We start from the raw sequence: 16,319 nt of genomic DNA, 5'->3' as shown, positions 1-16,319 counted from the left end.
GTTGGAGAATGTCCTGAGGCTGCCAGTAACCCTTTCCTGACTGAACACAGATGTGTTTTCTCTAACCATCCCTGCACGCCTTCTAACCCTGCTCTTTTAGTGGGCAAAGGACTCTTGGGAGAACTCCCTACACCCCTGTTACCACCCATCTTCCCCCCCCCCCCCCCAAGCCCTCTTTCAAGCACCAATGTCGGTCTCCAACCTGCTGACTAAGCCCAGGCTGCTGTCAATATGTCCACGTTGGTCAAGCTCGCTTCCAAATCTAGATCTTATTATAACAAGTTTCAACAGAGCCATAGATCGATGGAAATGGTTTTCCTCTCGTTAAAAACCTCACAACCTCCAGTGCGGAGCCTGCAGCCCAGATGCTGTGGTGCTGGGCTCCTGCATGCAGACCTCCAACAGGCTCCATACCCTCTCACTGCCCAGGTAGCTTTCATGGGGCAAAAGTCTTACAAGGGGCATGGAGGGTGAAAGGTCAATTGGAGTCTGAACTCCCTTGCCATCTAGATAAGGCCGGGGTACATGTATCCCTGGGGATACGCAGAGCTCTGCCAGGAGGTACATCAACTCATCTAGATATTTGTCTAGTTTTGCAACAGGCTACAGAAAAAACACTAGCAAAGTCAGTACAAACTAACATTTCATACAGACAATGACTTGTTTATGCTGCTTTATATAGCTTACACTAAAAAGTACAATATTTATATTCCGATTGATTTTATAATTACATGATAAAAATGAGTCAGCAGTTTGTCAGTAACACTGTGCTGAGACAGTTTTGTATTTTAGGTCTGATTTTGTAAGCAAGTAGTTTTCAAGGGAGGTGAAACTTGAGGTACATAAGACAGACTCCTGAAAAGGGTACAGTCGTCTGGAAAGGTTGAGAGCTACTGAAATAAGGGAACACTTCAAAAAGACAGGAGCCCTGTTATCATCCCAAGCCCTTGACCTGTCCCCTCTCCCTGCAGCCAGTTGAATGCAGGTGAGGGAGGTCTGAATTAATGCTGACACTCCTTCCCTCCCCCTCTGGAGACTACTCACTCTTCAGCAGTCCCCTCTTGTGTTGCTTGCTTGATCTCTAGAAGGGACCTGTTTTGAACAAGATGCTGGGTGTTGAAGGGATGGCATGGGGAAGGGAGACCTCAAGTCCTATGCTTTGTGTAGCTCTGCTTTGTGTAGCTCCAGCCAGTGCTGCCCCTGAAAGCCCTGTGGAGCACGTTGCTAGACAGCCTTCAGCTTCTTGGAAATCTGCCTATAATGGGTTCGGTCGCAGAGACCCCCTTGGGACTGTCACCTGATGTGCTGAAATTACCTCTGAGCTAGTTTTCCCTGCCAGCTTGGGACTTCCAGAACCCTGTCTTGTTGAGCCAGACATGCTAGCCTGCTGCAACACAGACCCAGGGTCTGGTCCAGGCCCCCAAGCTGCAGACTAAATTGAAAACAGCTCAGCAGGTTACTTGTCTCCAGCACCCAGACACCCAGTTCCCAATGGGATCCAAACCCCAAATAAATCCGTTTTACTCTGTATAAAGCTTATACAGGGTAAACTCAAATTGTCCGCCCTCTATAACACTGATAGAGATATGCACAGCTGTTTGCTCCCCCAGGTATTAATCACTTACTTTTTGTTTATTAATAAACAAAGGATTTTTATTAAGTATAAAAAGTAGGATTTAATTGGTTTCAAGTAATGGACAGAACGCAAGTCACCAAGCAAAATAAAGCAACAACACCCAAGTCTAAGCCTAATACACTAAGAAACTGATTACAGGTAAAATCTCACCCTCAAAGATGTTCCAATAAGCTTCTTTCACAGCTCCTTCCTAGTCTGGGCCCAATCCTTTCCACTTGTACAGTCCTTGTTAGTTCAAGCAGACATCTCAGGTGGTAAGCAGGGGTTCTCATGACTGGCAACCCATTTTGTCCTGCTCCCCTCCCTTTTATAGCTTTGGCAGAAGGCGAGAACCTTGTCTGTGCTTGTCCCCACCCCCGCCTCAATGAAAATGTACAAGAATTAAGATGGATTCCAGTATCCTATGACATGGTCACATGTCACTAAGACCCCCTCGTCTCCATGCTTCCTGGGTTGGCCCACACTTACACAGGAAGTCATGCAGGTAAATAAACCATTTACAACCAATTGTCCTAGTCAATGGGAGCCATCAAGATTCTAAACCACCATTAATGGCCCACACTTTGCATAATTACAATAGGACCTCAGAGTTGTACTTCATATTTCTAGCTTCAGATACAAGAATGATACATGCATACAAATAGGAGGAATATATTCAGTAGGTTATAACCTTTGTTATAGAATCATAGAATATTAGGGTTAGAAGAGACCTCAGGAGGTCTAGTCCAATCCCCTGCTCAAAGCAGGACCAACACCAACTAAATCATCCCAGCCAAGGCTTTGTCAAGCCGGGCCTTAAAAACCTCTAAGGATGGAGATTCCACCACCTCCCTAGGTAACCCATTCCAGTGCTTCACCACCCTCCTAGTGAAATAGTGTTTCCTAACATCCAACCTAGACCTCCCCCTGTGACGTTATTGATATAATTTGAGACCATATAGATCATTGTTGCAACCAAGGTCCTGTAGTGGCACCCAAATCTTGTATAAAGGGGGTCAAATGGGGTGTCTTAGACAAGGTTATGGTTTACTGGTTATGATTGTGCTGTCTATGTGTGTATCAATTTTGTAGTTGAAGTTATGAATATTGGCTCTATACTGTCTGTATTTCAAACTTATGCTATGCTTCTGGGTGACATCCCAGACAAGCTGGTGTTAGCTCTGCCTAGCCTGCTTGATGGCCCATTAAGGACCATCAGCTATACAATGGACCCATTGAGAGAAGGCAAATATGCCTTGAGACTCAGCAAAGTATGCAGGGACTGGCCCATGTGACTCCAGACTTCATTTTGCTGTAATTTTCCACAGTAAGGACAAAGAGGTGTTCTTACACCTGGAAAAGACTATATAAGGCTGATGCCTCATCTCCATCTTGTCTTCAATCCTGCTTCATACCTCTGGAGGAACTTTGCTACAAGCTGAAGCTTTGAACAAAGGACTGAGGACCCATCCCAGCGGGGGATGTATTCCAGAGACTTGATTTGAACCTGCAGTTTATTCTATCGCTGCTGCAAGCCTGAACCAAGAACTTTGCCATTACTGTATGTAGTTGATTCCACTTAACCAATTCTAGCTCTCATCTCTATCTTTTTCCTTTTATGAATAAACCTTTAGATTTTAGATTCTAAAGGATTGGCAACAGCGTGATTTGTGGGTAAGATCTGATTTGTATATTGACCTGGGTCTGGGGCTTGGTCCTTTGGGATCAGGAGAACCTTTTTCTTTTACTGGGGTCTTGGTTTTCATAACCATTTGTCCCCATAAAGAGTGGCACTGGTGGTGATACTGGGAAACTGGAGTGTCTAAGGAGATTGCTTGTGAGACTTGCGGTTAGCCAGTGGGGTGAGACCGAAGTCTCTTAGTCTGGCTGGTTTGGTTTGCCTTAGAGGTGGAAAACCCCCAGCCTTGGGCTGTAACTGCCCTGTTTGAGCAATTTGTCCTGAGTTGGCACTCTCAGTTGGGTTCCGCCAGAACCGCATTGTCACAGTGGCGTAGTCGTGCTTGGATCCACAGAACCAGGTCAATTAAGCTTTGGGTCAGAACCCCACGCTATCCAAATTTGAATTTTGGGATTGAGAGTTTGGTTGGTTAAAGAACAGTTGCAATGGCTGAGCAAAGAGCATATGAGGGCCTTGACAAAAAAGCCCTGAAAGATTTGTGTTCAGAAAAGGGGATAAGCTTTAGAAAGAAAGCTACAAATCAAGAACTGAGAAATCTGTTAATGGCCAGTAATCAGAAGGCAGGAGATGCCGCAGAAGCAATTGGAATGCAAAAGGCAGCAAGTAAACTGCAACTTGAGCATGAACAAAGACTGGCAGAAATTCGATTACAGGAACTAGAAGCTGAGGCAAAAGTGCAAAGACTTCAGCTCCAAGTCCAAAAAGCAAGGGAAGAAAAGCAGAAATTGTATCCTCTTGAAAGTCCAGTTTATAACAATGTTGGTATGTTGTATAACTCGGAGCAGTTGTCTGGGTGTAACCAAATGTACCCCAATACTGCCACCTTTTATGTAACTGCTTTTACTGTGTGTTCAGTAGAGGGTGGCTCCATAATTTGTGCCAATGCTCTATATGGGAGTGGTAGTGAAAAATTCACAGAGAATGTAAAAGTCAATGGTAAAAGCTGTTTAGGGCAAATTATGGCTTCTAACATCACTCTTGTTAAAGCAGATCTTGTCAAAGAGGAAGATTATTTACCAAATCAGAGTGTGAATGTTGTAGTCCTCTATGAGTTTACTGTACGTGTGCCTTTAGCCAGAATCCACCTTGAATGGAATGGGACTAAGCATGAAGTTATCGCTGGTGTAAGGAAGTTATTGCCTAAGGATCTTTTGATTGGGGAAAATGTTAAAGCTTTGTTCAGTCCAGGTAGTCAGTCACAGGACAGGAATGATCTTAAACCTCTGTCTATTGTGGGCAATGATTTGCCTGGGGAGGGTTGCTCCAAAGGTTTGTCTGAGAAGAGCTATTTGTCTGTAAATGAAGTTTCTGAATGTCGGTCTAGTGTCTCAGAAGTGTATCTGGAGTTAAATCAAGAGCAGCAAAATCTTATTGGGCAGGAAAATGTTTCTCTGGAGCAGATTAAAGTGGATGGTCAGGTGGAAGCCCTAACTGAGGAAGGAAAGGGTGGATTTTTAATGGGTGATGCATTGGTGGCTAGTACAACTTGTAAAAGTGAACCTGAAAAGGGTAACTGTGATTTTGCTGGCAGTGGCTCAGTGTAGTAAGAAGAGCAGTTTATCTGTTGGGAATGGCAAGGTGCCTGGTAAGGAAGCTGTCCCACTCTCCCAGTCTTTGTCTGTAATCAGCCCTGTGTGCTGGGACAAAGGAGAGGAAGGCAGGAAAAGTTTGGAGGAGCCAAGGCAGCCTTGTGAGCTAATGGCTTTGTCTAGTCAGCAGTTTGGGAAGGCAGGGATAGTGGAAAATGAATGTCCCTATACCTTACCTGTTTCCTGTGTGGAGAATACTGATAGTGAAGGAAATGTGCCTGTATCTGTCAGGGGTATTGACTTGCCTATGGAGGAAGCTACCTCAGTCTCCAAGCAGTTGTCTGTGAACAGCCCTGTGTGCTGGGACAAGGGAAATGAAATCCCGAGCTGTGTGTCTGGTAAGGTGTCTCCAGCTCTTCTTTGTCTGTGGAGCAGACAGAAGGTGCCTTTCAGCCTGTGATGGTTGAGAATAGTGCAGTTGTCTCAGAGTTGGTTCTGAATTCAACTAAAGCCCAGGAAGGGAATGGTCCAAAGTCTGTGTCTGCTGGGGAGAATGGCACTGTAACTAAGTTGCATCCAGTTAGTGTCTTAGCAAAATCCCAGAGACCAGACAATTCTGGTGCTTATATTTTGCCTATTGCTAATGTGTGGTTGGTAAAGGGTGTAGTAACTCTGTCTAATCAGGGTAATACCCTAGCCAGGGCACAAGGAGAGCATGAAGGTGATTTGGTTGTTACCTACTGATGGTGTGGAAACTTGTAGCAAGAAGGAAAGGATTCCTGAACTTGTGTGTGGCAAAGGGAAGGGAAATGTTTCTAACCTTTTATCTAGTGAGTCTATGGGTTTGCCTGAAAGGGGATTGTGTAGAAATCTGCCTGATGGGCCAAAGGTGATCCTTGATGTAAGTAAGACCCAGAAAAAGTCTGTTGTTGCTCAGGGAAGTGTTCCTTTAGAGCAGGCCTGCACAACATGCGGCCCGCGGGGGCTCACTGTGCGGCCCGCGGGGGCAGGGCCGGCTCTAGGCACCAGCAAAACAAGCTGGTGCTTGGGGCGGCACATTTTTAGGGGCGGCATGGCCGGCGCCAGAATGCCGCCCCTAAAAATGTGCCCCGGCCGCCCTAGCTCACCTCCGCTGCTGCTGTTGCCACGGCGCGCGAAACAGCTGATTCGCGCGCCGCTACTCGCCCTCCCTCCCAGGCTCTCAAACCTGGGAGGGAGGGGGAGATCCCGAGCGGCCGCGGCGCGCGAAACCGGCCCCTCTGCCCCAAGCGGGACACGGGCAGGGAGCCCTCGCGCGCTGCCGGCCCCCCCCCCCCCGCCCCAAGCGGGACACTGGGATGGAGCCCTCGCGCGCCGCTGCGCCTCCACCCCCCCCCCCGCCCCAAGCGGGACACGGGGATGGAGCCCTCGCGCACTGCCGCGCCTCCACCCCCCGCCCCAAGTGGGAAACGGAGCCCGCGCGCGGCGCCGCACCCCCCAGGCCTCAAGCAGGACACGGAGCCCTCGCGCGCCGCTGCCCCTCCCCACTGCCCCAAGCGGGACACGGGCACGGAGCCCTCGCCCCCCCCCCCCCCCAGCGGGACACGGGGCTCAGCCACCGCCCCCGTCCTGAGCGCTTTTTGGCCCACCCCCCCCCGGGACTCCTGCCCCATCCAACCCCCCGCGTTCCTTGATGCCCCCCCCCCGGGACCCCTGCCCCATCCACCCCCTTCCCTGACTGCCCTCCGCCGCCCCATCCAACTCCTCTCCTGATTCCCTATCCAACCACCCCTTCTCCCTGTCCCCTGACCACCCTTGGAACCCCTGCCCCTGACTGCCTCCCACCGCCCCATCCAACCCCTGCTCCTTACTGACTGCCCCCCGGGACCCTTGCCCCCATTCAATCCCCCTGTTCCCTGCCATCTGACCGCCCCGACCCCTATCCACCCCCCCACCCCCCCCGAACTCCCCTGCCCTCTATCCAACACCCCCTCCCTGCTCCCTTACCGCGCTGGCTGCAGGCGCTACAGCCACGCCGCTCGGCTGGAGCCGGGCCACGCCGCCACCGTGCAGTGCCTGGAGCACCGGGTCAGGCTGAGCTTGCAGCCCCCCCGCTTCCCGTGAATCAGCTGTTTGCGCAGGAAGCCTGGGAGGGCTGAGAAGCAAGCGGCGGCTTCGCGCTCAGGCCCAGGGAGGCGGAGCAGAGGTGAGCTGGGGCGGGGAGCGGTTCCCCTCCGCGTCCCTCCCCCCCCGGTTACCTGCTGTGGCGCGGACGGCTCCCCCCACCCCAGCTCACCTCCGCTCCGTCTCCGCCTCCCTGGGCTTGAGCGCGAAGCCACCGCTTGCTTCTCTGCCCTCCCAGGCTTCCCGCGCGAACAGCTGATTCGCGGGAAGCGGGGGGGAGGGGGAGAAGCGGGGCAGAGTGTTCAGAGGCGGAGCGGAGGTGAGCTGGGGCCGGGGAGCGGGGCGGAGAGCTGGAGCACCCATGGGGTCGGCTCCTAAGGCGCCACTTTTGGATAATGTGCTCAGGGGGAGCAGCCGCTCCCTCTGCTCCCCCCCAGCTACAGTCCTGGTCACTTCAACTTACTGGTTGTTAAATTTAGAAGCCCTTTTAGAACCGGTTGTCCCGCGCAGGACAACTGGTTCTAAAAGGGCTTCTAAATTTAACAACTGGTTCCCGCGAACCGGTGTGAACCGGCTCCCGCTCACCCCTGGAGACTCCCCTTGCCGCTCTCACCCTAGGAGCCAGAGACCTCCCAGCAGGGCTGGTGAGTGCGGCCAGGGAAGGGGGAAGGGTGTGGTGGAGTGAGTGTCTGGGAGATGTGCGGGGGGTGCTGGGCTGTGAGGGTGTGGAGGGCGCTGGGCAGTGGGGGAGGTTTGTGTGTGTCAGGGCACTGGGGGTCTGTGTGGGGCATTGTTTAGTTGTGGTGGTGGGGCTGTGGGGAAGGGCACTGGGAGGGAGGGAGGAGAAATCTGTGTGTATTGGGAAACTAGCGAGTGGGGGGGTTCTATGTGGGGTGCTGATGTGTATTAAGAGTTACCAGCTGGATTGAGGACTGATAGATCTGGACAGAGTTTATATTGAATGGGCAAATGAAAAAGATCGCAGGGAAAAACAGTAAGGTTAGTTTAGCCGTCTTTGATATTTCGACCAATAAGGAAATTAAAATGCATTTGTAATTACATATCTTATTCTTGGCTGATAATCATTTATTGATATTTTTTAGGAAAATTTTCAATTTAAAACACAAACTTTTGTTTTTCTTTTTTTACTTATGATGTCTATCTGAAAACCCATATAAATTGACACAAATTGCAAATTAAAACTTTTTAAATGTATAAGCATTTTACTCACTTGGGCGCATTTGCCTCATGGCACACAAATTTGAACTCTGCTTCAAAAATTTGCACAGAAGAAATTTTTCTTTTACCTTAATTATACTGTCTTAGGAGCCCGCTATAACATAGTACCAAGGTTCAATACAAAGTCATATAAAAGTTATACAAAAATGCATAATGCAGAGATTTATCTACAACTGCATTGATTGACTGCTGTGTGCAGTAATATAGTGACCCCTGGACCTACAGGCTTCCACACACCGTCAGTGCCTTGCTAGTGTGCCATGCGCCGTGAGATATCTCTTCTCTTTGTGTGTGACTGTGAGTGTTTCCCTTGTGTGTGAATTTATTCAACAAAATCTTGAGCTTCATAATGGATACCATGAGTGAAAAGAAAGAGAAAAATAGAATCAGAGCACAGAGTTTTCAACACTGAATGGATGAATAAATACTTATATACTATTTCCAAAGACAAAATACTGTGCCTCGTGTGTCGCGAAACGTTAGCCGTTCCAAAAGAATACAACCTTCGGTGGCACTTTGAAACTAAGCATCCCAATCTCGCCAAATTGAGCCCAAATGAAAAAATAATTAAAGCAGCCAGTTTAGCGAAAAACCTTAGTAGAGAACAGCAAATTTTCAAGAAAGTGAGCACTGAGAACGATACAGTTACTAAAGTAAGCTTTAAAATTTCTAAGGAAATTGCTGCTGCTGGGAAATGCTTCACAGAAGGCGAGTTATTAAAAAAGTGTATGTTGATTGCTGTATCTGAGTTATGTCCAGAAAAGAGGGGAATATTTGAGAATGTCAGTCTATCACGCATGACTGTACGGAGAAGAATAGCTGACATTTCTACCAATTTAAGTGATCAGTTAAAGCAGAGAGTCAGTGAATTCTGCTTTTACTCCCTAGCTATGGATGAAAGCACCGATTTAAAAGACACCGCCCAACTTCTTATTTTTATTAGAGGTATTGATAAAAACTTTGAAATTACTGAAGAACTTGCTGGCATGTGCTCCATGACGGGTCGCACAACCGGAAAAGAAATCTCCAGTGAAGTGATAAAGTGCACGAATGATAAGTCGGGATTAGATTTCACAAACTTGGTGGCCATTTGTACTGATGGTGCTCCAGCTATGTGCCAAAAAAATGTTGGAGCAGTTACTCTTCTTGAAGAATTTATTGGGAGAGAAATAACCAAACATCACTGCATTATGCATCAGCAGGTTTTGTGTAGCAAAGTCTTAAAATTTGAGCATGTAATGTCAGTGGTAGTTTCCATTGTAAACTACATCCGTTCTAGAGGACTAAAACATAGGACATTTCGAGCCTTTCTTGAAGGGGTAGACACCGAGTGCAATGACTTAATCTACCATACAGAAGTGAGGTGGTTGAGTCGAGGAAGAGTGCTCCAGCGTTTTGTTGCTTTGAAAGAGGAGGTAGCAAAATTCCTAGAAAATGGGCCAATAAAATTCCCAGAGCTTGAAAATGAGTCCTGGAATCAAGATCTCTTTTTCTTTTGTGATATTACAGCACACCTGAATGATCTCAACGTTCAACTTCAGGGAAAAAATCAACTTATATTTCAAATGTGTGCAGCAGTGAAAGCTTTCAAAATGAAATTGAAACTTTTCAGAAGTCAGCTGTCAAAAGGTGAAATGTGTCACTTTCCCACTTGTGCACAGCGTATCCCTCAGCACAAACATGCCGAGTTAGGAGAAAAATACGCAAAGCACATCATTCTTTTGATTGAAGAATTTGACAGAAGACTTACTTTGTCTAAAGAAGAAGACGTCCAGTTGAAGCTGATTGAAGATCCCTTTTCTGTGGATCCAGAGGAAGTGCCACTAGATTTGCAGTTGGAGGTTATTGAACTTCAGTGTTCAGCAGTTTACCGAAATAAGCACAGAGAAAGCAGCTTGCGGGACTTCTACAAAAGTCTGGACAATGAAGTTGCACTGAAAACGTTCAGCATTTTTGGACGCACTTACATATGTGAACAAACATTTTCCATCGTGAACATGAATAAAAACAAGCAACGTTCTTCTCTGACTGATGACCATTTGGAAGACATTATGAAAATATCCACTTCAAATATGACCCCCAAATGCGACAAGCTTGTTGCCGAAAAGAGATTTAATATTTCTCATTAAATTTGCAAGGTAATTATGAAAAGTACAAATGTTTTCTTTCAACGGAACAGATGTTTTTAATTTTTCCATGATTAATAAAAAAAATTAAAATAATTTAAAAAATTGTTTGATTTAATTGAAAAATTCTTAATAAAGTATCACACACCCTCCCCCCCCAAACCTTAGCTGTTTCGGCGGGGCGGTGCTGGGGAAGGAGGGTTTGTTTCCGCGGGGCTGGGCGGTGCTGGGGGGGGGTGTTTCCGTGGGGCCGGGGGGTTTCGGCCCTCAGCTGTTTTCTTTGGAGTAATATGGCCCTCGCCGCTTTACGAGTTGTGCAGGCCTGCTTTAGAGCAAGCCCTAGGTGAAGAGGGTAAGGGCAAAATTTCTGTGAGGGGTGATTTGCTGCTTAGAAAAACTCCTGGGGAAAGGAATCCTCATGGTAATCTGTGCAAGCAGTTCACTGCAACTGAAGGGTGTGAGAGTGATTTAATCAAGGAAGTTTCAGTTCCTAACAGCCAGAAATTTTCTGTTGTGAATGGATCCACTGACTTTCCTTTCGAAAGATCCAGTGTGGGTAGCTTTGAGAGAGTCTCAGGTGGAGAAAGAGCTGTTAAGAAAGTTGAGGAGCCCTATAACCAAGTGGCTGTGTGTGGCCAGCTTGTTGGGAAGACAATGGTGTTGGGACAGGACTGTCTCCATGCTAATTCGTTAAGTGAGCAGTCTGTGCTTCAGGGTCTGAGGACAGATTTGGTTACTGGTGTTTCCAAGCAGAACAGTTTTATGGCCGAATGCTTGAGGATGCAGGGGAGAGCAAGCACACTCTCACCCTCAGACTCTTTGGATTTGTGTGGTATCTCTTTAAGACAGAGTCCAGCCTTGGAAATGATAGCAGTTAAGGATATGAAAACTGGTGGACTGGCTCCTGTCTGTGGTAATGCAAATTACTTGCCTGGCTGGGAGAGGAAAGACTTGCTAATAGCTGTTAGCACAGACAGCCCACCCCATCAGCCAGTGAATTCTGTTAAGCAAGAGAAAACTGAATTTTGCAAAGGGAAGCAACAGGTTAACCCTAAAATGCCCAAACTCCAATGGTATTGAGCCAAAGCTGTGGCATGACAACCATGATTATAGATGGACACTTGCAATGGATTTGTTGTTAATGCTAATGGTGATTTTGTAACTAATGTGTTGCTATTACCAAGAACTGTAAGAATGTACAATGTTCCTAATCTGTTGGAAAATCCCTTGAACATGTTAAAAGGAATACATGAGAACACACATTATGTTAAAAGGCCTTGTTATACTGGTGTTTCACAGGTAATGCCTGTAAACAGTCTTGGAAATTTTCACAGGGGAAAAGACATTCCAGACCTGATGTGCTGTATAAAAAGGGAAACCGAGGCACACTACCATATTGCTTTCATGGCTAAATGCCAAGATTCCTGTACTATGAACATCATTAATATCTACATTGATTTAATGTTAATTGGGTTCCAAACATTTGCCAGAGCTTGTATGGATAAAGTAGCTGTTTTCTTTAGCTCTTGGCAAGATCACATGAGACATACAGGAACCATGCCGCAAGAGGAGATCCAATCCACTTTTGTTCTAACTAAGTTTTACCTTGAGTTTGTAAAGAGGTTCAATCATGTTGTTGAACATAATTTTGATAAACCATTTCTGTTATACTCTAATATGGCTTCTAACCCCAATACTAGCGGTAGTGAGACAAACCCAAGGATGGGGAGCTCTTGGGATGCAGTCAGTGATGTTTGTGTCATCCCTTCCTGCATCAATTTTGCGTTGGGGGTGTGACATTATTGATATAATTTGAGACCATATAGATCATTGTTGCAACCAAGGTCCTGTAGTGGCACCCAAATCTTGTATAAAGGGGGTCAAATGGGGTGTCTTAGACAAGGTTATGGTTTACTGGTTATGATTGTGCTGTCTATGTGTGTATCAATTTTGTAGTTGAAGTTATGAATATTGGCTCTATACTGTCTGTATTTCAAACTTATGCTATGCTTCTGGGTGACATCCCAGACAAGCTGGTGTTAGCTCTGCCTAGCCTGCTTGATGGCCCATTAAGGACCATCAGCTATACAATGGACCCATTGAGAGAAGGCAAATATGCCTTGAGACTCAGCAAAGTATGCAGGGACTGGCCCATGTGACTCCAGACTCCATCTTGCTGTAATTTTCCACAGTAAGGACAAAGAGGTGTTCTTACACCTGGAAAAGACTAAGGCCGATGCCTCATCTCCATCTTGTCTTCAATCCTGCTTCATACCTCTGGAGGAACTTTGCTACAAGCTGAAGCTTTGAACAAAGGACTGAGGACCCATCCCAGCGGGGGATGTATTCCAGAGACTTGATTTGAACCTGCAGTTTATTCTATCGCTGCTGCAAGCCTGAACCAAGAACTTTGCCATTACTGTATGTAGTTGATTCCACTTAACTAATTCTAGCTCTCATCTCTATCTTTTTCCTTTTATGAATAAACCTTTAGATTTTAGATTCTAAAGGATTGGCAACAGCGTGATTTGTGGGTAAGATCTGATTTGTATATTGACCTGGGTCTGGGGCTTGGTCCTTTGGGATCAGGAGAACCTTTTTCTTTTACTGGGGTCTTGGTTTTCATAACCATTTGTCCCCATAAAGAGTGGCACTGGTGGTGATACTGGGAAACTGGAGTGTCTAAGGAGATTGCTTGTGAGACTTGCGGTTAGCCAGTGGGGTGAGACCGAAGTCCTCTTAGTCTGGCTGGTTTGGTTTGCCTTAGAGGTGGAAAACCCCCAGCCTTGGGCTGTAACTGCCCTGTTTGAGCAATTTGTCCTGAGTTGGCACTCTCAGTTGGGTTCCGCCAGAACTGCATTGTCACACCCCCACTGCAACTTGACCATTGCTTCTTGTTCTGTCATCTGCCACCACTGAGAACAGCCTAGTTCCATCCTCTTTGGAACCACCCTTCAGGTAGTTGAAGGCTGCTATTAAATCCCTACTCATTCCTCTCTTCTGCAGACTAAATAAGCGCAGTTCCCTCAGCCTCTCCTTGTAAGTCATGTGCCCCAGCCCCCTAATCATTTTCATTGCCCTCCCCTGGTTATGATACCTTACAAGAGACCTTTTGCATAAAGCATATTCCAGTTACATCATTCACATTCATAAGCATATTTCCATAAAACATATGGAGTGCATCACACTGCCTCCTTCCTCTGTTCTGAGAGCCCATTTTCATTTACACAGCGAATAGCTTTCCCCACTGCATGTGTCTGCGCACCCCACTGCCTGAGATTTCCTGCATGCTGGTGAGGAAAGCCTTCATCCAGTGGTGCCAGTATATTAACAAGGGACTCAAACATCCTGGTACAAGCAGTGTAGGACCTAGAAGTTCAAAGGATCCCAGCACAGCTTGCGACGGGAGGCTGGACTCCGTGTAAGGAGGGAGCATACAGTAGTTCTAGCAGCTGGATTTCAATTAAGCTACAAATCGTCAGTTTCCCCTGCAACGATAACAATAGAGACTGATCCAGTGGGAGGGCTGTAAATGTTAATTCCTCTCCAGTGCAAGAAGCATGTTGGAACAGGGCATAATAATGAGCCCCTAGTTCTTATCTAGCACTTTTTCATAGCAGTATTGTCCCAATTTCTCAGATGGAGAAACTGAGACATAAAGCAGCCATGTGACTTGCCCAAGATCATCCAGCAGGCCAGATGCAGGAATAGAACCCAAATCTCCAGAGTCCCAGTCTAGTGCTCAGATAGGCTATAATGCCTAAGGTGCAGCATAGCACATCCAGAGTGGGGAGCTGTCCTCGGACCAAAGCTTTGTCCAAAAGGGACAAGATTATCGCTATTGGAAACACTCTTGCTCCAGATGTCTTGGATCAAGTGGGTTTCTTTGCAACTGGACAGCCTCTGAGCCTGAGCCTTCTTGCCCAAATGTCCTGTCTTTGCTCTCCTCTCAGAGCATTTCAGTAACAGAGGCATTGACCTCTCCTCTTCCCACAGGTCGCAATAAGCGAATGAACCTGAGTGGACGACCCTTCCGGTACATGGGAGTCCTGGGCACATCCAAGCTCTACGACATCAGAAAGAACATCTTCACCTTTACACCCCAGGTAGGTGGCTGGGCAGTGTGGCAGCTGAGTTGTGTGTCATGGTGGTAGATGTGTATTGACCATGCTGTGTAAGCGGTGCAGCTCCAACCAGGTAGGTGCATGGCCTTTAGGGCTTGAAGCACAGGCTTCTTTTTAAAGGATGCTGCAAACTGTGAAGTGTAGTTGTAGCCATATGGATCCCAGTGTATTAGAAAGACAAGGTGGGGGAGGGAATGTCTTTTACTGGACCAGCCTCTGTTGGTGAGAGACAAGTTTTCAAGCCACACAGAGCTCTTCTTAGTCTCTCACCAATAAAAGGCTGGTCCACCTACCTTGTCTCTCAGAGGCACGAAGTCAGAGTTGGGGCCTGCCAATCTTGACCCAGTCCATGGAAACCTGTCAGTTTCTCCATAGCAGGTGCTTCAATGCTGTTTTTTTAAAGGAAGTGATCCATGGCAGCAGTCCAGCTCCTGCGTGGACCCTACCATAAAATCAGTGTGTGCATAGGCAATGGAAGGAAATGTCTCTTCGCTCAGCCAGTCCTGGGAACAGCATGGCTGCCCGTGGTACCACGTGATGCCATGGTGGTCAAGGCCCTGCAGCTGGGTGTAGCAACAAAGCAGTTTGTGAAGAGAGCCTCACAAGAAGGGAAAGGGGAACAGCCAGAGCCTCCTGGTTGGGGAAGGCACTGAGGGTGTGGGTAGAAAGTGCTCCTGTAAGCAATTCTTCCTTTTCTCTACAAACAGGTAAGCCCTCTAGAGGCTGATGTGAATAGGGAGAAATTAGGAAAAGGACTTTGACTGTGGCAAGCTGTAAAACCGGATTTAAAAAAAAAAAGACACTAAAATCCCTTGGTTTCCTCCTTTTTAAGAACACCAAGAGGGACTGGTAATAGAGCAGAGAAATTTCCACCTTCTAGGTCCCTGGTTCCAGCCCAGCCTAGGGGTGCAACAATCAAAAGCCAGGGTGCATCAGGCTGCCTCATGGCTCCTATGTGCAGAGAGTAGATAGGCAATTAAAATCTCCTACCAACTGGCCCTCAGGCTGGCAGGCTTGACAGAGAGCCTGAGGGCTGCGTGGGCACAGAGGCAGGTCATCCTTTTGCTGCAGCAGGTGACTTCTCTCCAGTAGGCTTAGCCCTGATGTAGAGGCTGTGAAGCCTGCACCATCTGCAGCTCTGTAGACAGACAGAGGCTGTCAGAGAACAGAGCAGTCAGAGCTCCCGTCACCAAGATGATACAGCAGCTACGCTTGTGTCTCTTGAGCTGATGACTTATGTTTATGGGTGGTGTGAAGGTAAGTGGGGAGAGAAGCAGACTGTGTGGAAAAGTAGTGACCCCCCCCTGCTGCCCCCATGAGGGCATTCATCTAACAGCGATTTAACTGAGTCTGTGTATGCAGCACCTGCTGTTAAATGCCTTGCTACAGAGCTGTTGAAATCTGGTCTGTCTCTGTATTGACGTGTGCTTTGTCACTACAGTAGCTGCTAGAAATGCAGTGGAAGGGCACTTCCCCTCACAGCAGGATGCTACTCAGCAGTGCCCATTGCTCTTCTCTCCAGAAGTGTCACTGCCACTGATTCCCTGGTTAATTACTCTGTGGCAGCGAGCAGGTTCCCATCCCTGTATGGCAGGCAGCTGTGGGAAGGTGCTAATGCTATCAGCTGGAGAGCTGGCAGCCATGCCTAAAGCAGGAGTCTTGAATCTGGGGTTGTCAGTCTCCAGGCAGGTTATGTAGAAAGGATTTCCAGTGGGACCTAGCAGCCAAGAACTAGCTTCTCCCATAGCGCCTCTGATTCTCCAGTATCGCCTGTCTTGCACTCATGCAGCCTACAGCACATGCCACCTGTAAGACCCCTAAATCCTGCAGATGCCCCAGAACCAATCAATGGCAACGGACTGACCCGCTTGCTGTGCTGTTGCA

At 47.5% G+C, this 16,319-nt stretch overlaps 1 protein-coding gene across 1 annotated transcript in view; it reads left to right on the top strand.

Moving 5' to 3' along the window:
• The window catches only part of PHKA1 (phosphorylase kinase regulatory subunit alpha 1), a 91,416-nt gene that overhangs the window by 29,287 nt on the left and 45,810 nt on the right, over positions 1-16,319 (top strand). The window contains 1 exon segment of the mRNA XM_065410307.1: positions 14,308-14,417. Within this exon segment, the coding sequence (XP_065266379.1) occupies positions 14,308-14,417 (110 nt within the window).

The sequence above is a fragment of the Emys orbicularis genome, chromosome 9 (assembly GCF_028017835.1).
Source record: "Emys orbicularis isolate rEmyOrb1 chromosome 9, rEmyOrb1.hap1, whole genome shotgun sequence".
In the NCBI taxonomy this organism is placed as follows: domain Eukaryota; kingdom Metazoa; phylum Chordata; order Testudines; family Emydidae; genus Emys; species Emys orbicularis.
Note: the sequence above shows the minus strand (reverse complement) of the source record. Positions and strands in the feature narration are given on the sequence as shown.